This window comes from Acyrthosiphon pisum, chromosome A1 (assembly GCF_005508785.2).
Source record: "Acyrthosiphon pisum isolate AL4f chromosome A1, pea_aphid_22Mar2018_4r6ur, whole genome shotgun sequence".
NCBI classification, from domain to species: domain Eukaryota; kingdom Metazoa; phylum Arthropoda; class Insecta; order Hemiptera; family Aphididae; genus Acyrthosiphon; species Acyrthosiphon pisum.
In genome coordinates, this window is record NC_042494.1 from 16,256,411 (window position 1) to 16,259,311 (window position 2,901).

General features: G+C 37.6%; 1 protein-coding gene across 1 annotated transcript; it reads right to left on the minus strand.

Annotated features, from left to right (window-relative positions):
• Window positions 1–1,214: 1,214 nt before the first annotated feature.
• Window positions 1,215–2,057, minus strand: LOC115033509 (UDP-glucuronosyltransferase 2B9-like). The gene has a single exon (XM_029486177.1). It carries the CDS (start codon window positions 2,055–2,057, stop codon window positions 1,215–1,217), a length of 843 nt encoding a protein of 280 aa, XP_029342037.1.
• Window positions 2,058–2,901: the final 844 nt, after the last annotated feature.

Below are 2,901 nucleotides of genomic sequence, written 5' to 3' on the forward strand. Positions count from 1 at the left end.
AAAATACTAGAATTACAAATAGTATAATTAACTTTATGAAATTCAAAGAAACCGACATTAGTTTCAAATTTTAATCGGTTTTTCAAGAACGGTACAAGAACGGTTTTTCAATTCTGTGGTTTCGGTTTGGGTTTTGAAAACGGTTTTTTTAAAGAATTATTGCTTATCGCATATCTGACCTAGATTGTCTAAATTCTGCAATTCAGGATAAAATCCATATAATAATTACAGAAGAATCATGGTTAGGAAATAATATTGATCAAAAATATATCTCGTTAAATAATTACCAATCTTCAATTTCTAAAAATCACACACGCAAATCAGATGGCATAGTTATATTTATTCAAAAAGATATAAATTACACCATGGCTGTATTTATAATACAAGATTCGAACTGTCTGTTAACAACAATAACATTTAATAAAATTAATTATGGAACAGTATTAGTATATAGCTAGGTCTCCTAATGGAAATATTTTTTAATTTATTGAGGATTTTGAGGTAATAATTACTAATTTATTCAAATCTTATAGAATATATACGTTAGTCTTAATAGGCGATATGAACATAAATCTCTACAACACTATACTACGATTTCTTAAATTATTTAAATTTAATTCAATATGTTAATTGCCCCACAAGACATTTAACCAATATAGTTGCATCGCCACATATTCATTAGAGATAATCACAGACATTAAAATATTCATCAGCGGTATAGACTCACTAATTACTGATCATTATCCATTATTTTTACAATTATATTAAACCATTCCACAACATATTAAAAATACAAATAACAACTCATATAAATTCTTCAACTATAAAGAGCTAAAAAAGGCAATTTAAAAAACAGATCGGGACGAATTAAAAACTTCAAAACATGCTGAAAAGAAAATATCATTACTAATGTAAATTAAAAAAATTAATTAAGTTTTCAAATAAATATTCTCATTGTAAAAATTATGTCAGTATGTTAGAAGTCAACAATTTGCAATAGAAAATTTTGATTAGGTATAGTAATTTTAAGACACGTGAATGTGAGGGAGTAACACTAACCCCACTCACTCTCGATGGATTCATAATCAATTTGATAAATTAAAATATGTCATCAATATTGTTATCGGAGTAAAACTCAAGTCAGTACGTTGGGACACGTATAAGTGTAGTTTTATCCAAAAAATGGTGGTGTGTAATCCCCTTAACACGGTAATTTATCCATCACTCACTTCTGGTATGGTTTTGGCAGGTTTTAGGTGTACGCCACCCACGTAAACAACATTCGGCGTAACAGGTCTCGGCGACTCTGTAACGTAATGACTGTTCTGGAAGATTATAGACGGGTTGACGGTCGGCGACAGGTCGTACGGTCTCGGGTCCGTGAAGAAGGTGACCAGCTGGTCGTACTTAGTTCTGGCTATGCTGTACGTCAGTAGCGCCGTGTTGGTAAGCCTCTGGACAAACGTGCCAGGCACGGCGTGGCTGGCAAACATGTTGGACACGCAAGCCGGGTTGGACAAGTGACCGGTGAGCCGCCGTTCGGCGAAAGTCATCATCGGCGACGGGATCGAGTAGATCACAGGCAGACCCAGCGACGTGGCCAGGTACGAAACGCAGTCGAAGGCCAGAGGTTCGATTAAGAGCAGGTCGTACCGGTCACGTGCCTCGGAAGCCATTACGTCGGCCAGCTTCTGGTTGCCGTAGACCGCATCGCAGTAGAATCGGATCCCTCCGGACATAGCGTTCAATAACATGAACGGATCTCTAGCTTCCCGGATCATCGTCATCACGTCCAATTCGAGTTTCATCGGGAAGTCGCGGGACGTATCCACCTCCGTGTAGTCGACCCGATCGCCGTCAGGAAATGGCGTAAAAACGGTCACCGTGTGTCCCGCGTCCGTCAGCGACCTGAGCACCGAGCTCGTGAAGTACCAGTGGCTCTTTGCCGCCACCGTTTCGACGGCCAGTATTCGGGCAGCCTCCCCGACCGGTATCGTCCACAAGACAACCGACAACCACGAATACAACGACAGCGAGACCGCGGTCGATCTTTTCATCGTTGTTGTAGGAATTTTCGAACGGTAAGTTACCATAATATTATGTTCGTATGAGTAATTTAGATATAATATATGCATGGCCGTATCGACGTATCTCAGCTATTAGCTCACGTATATTACATACGAGTATGTACGCGCGCGAAAAGCTCCGGACTCGAACTGATATAAAAATAGTTATTACATCATACCTACAGGTATAAAGATTTGAAGCGTGGTAGTACGTGTCATCAATCATATTACATACGAAATAATTATGCTAGTTGCTTACTGTTACTCGTTTGTTTAGCTAAAACTGGTTTGGAAGGCCGTTTCGAATTTTTTATTACTTTCAAACGACCACAACATTTTATATGAACGACAGTGGCGTAGCGAACTTCATCAACTTATGAGGCACAATAATTTATATTAGTAATTATTATATATAAATAATTACGTATTTACGTAAATAGTAACTGAGTAGAATGATCGGCTTAGTCTCAGGGTGTACTTAATAAATTATTTACTATATGTGAAATTCCCCTAGTCTCCAGGAGACCCACAACCCTTTAAGCTGAGGCCCGTGCCTAAAATAAAGTCCTTCGTCGCGCCACTGTTGTACGATGAGACATTATCGCCGTGTCTTATTACGCCCACATCGCGATGACATGTATTTTAAATAGGTATGAAATAAAGAAGTATTTACTATGTTTATCAACAAGTAACAACGTATATGTATAAATATTATACGTACCAAGTACTTTGCGAACCAGAACCTTTTGTTTGCTACCTACTCCATTATAATATGCGCACTATTGCAGTACATAATTAGTACTTATATATACATTACACATATCTATTATTATGC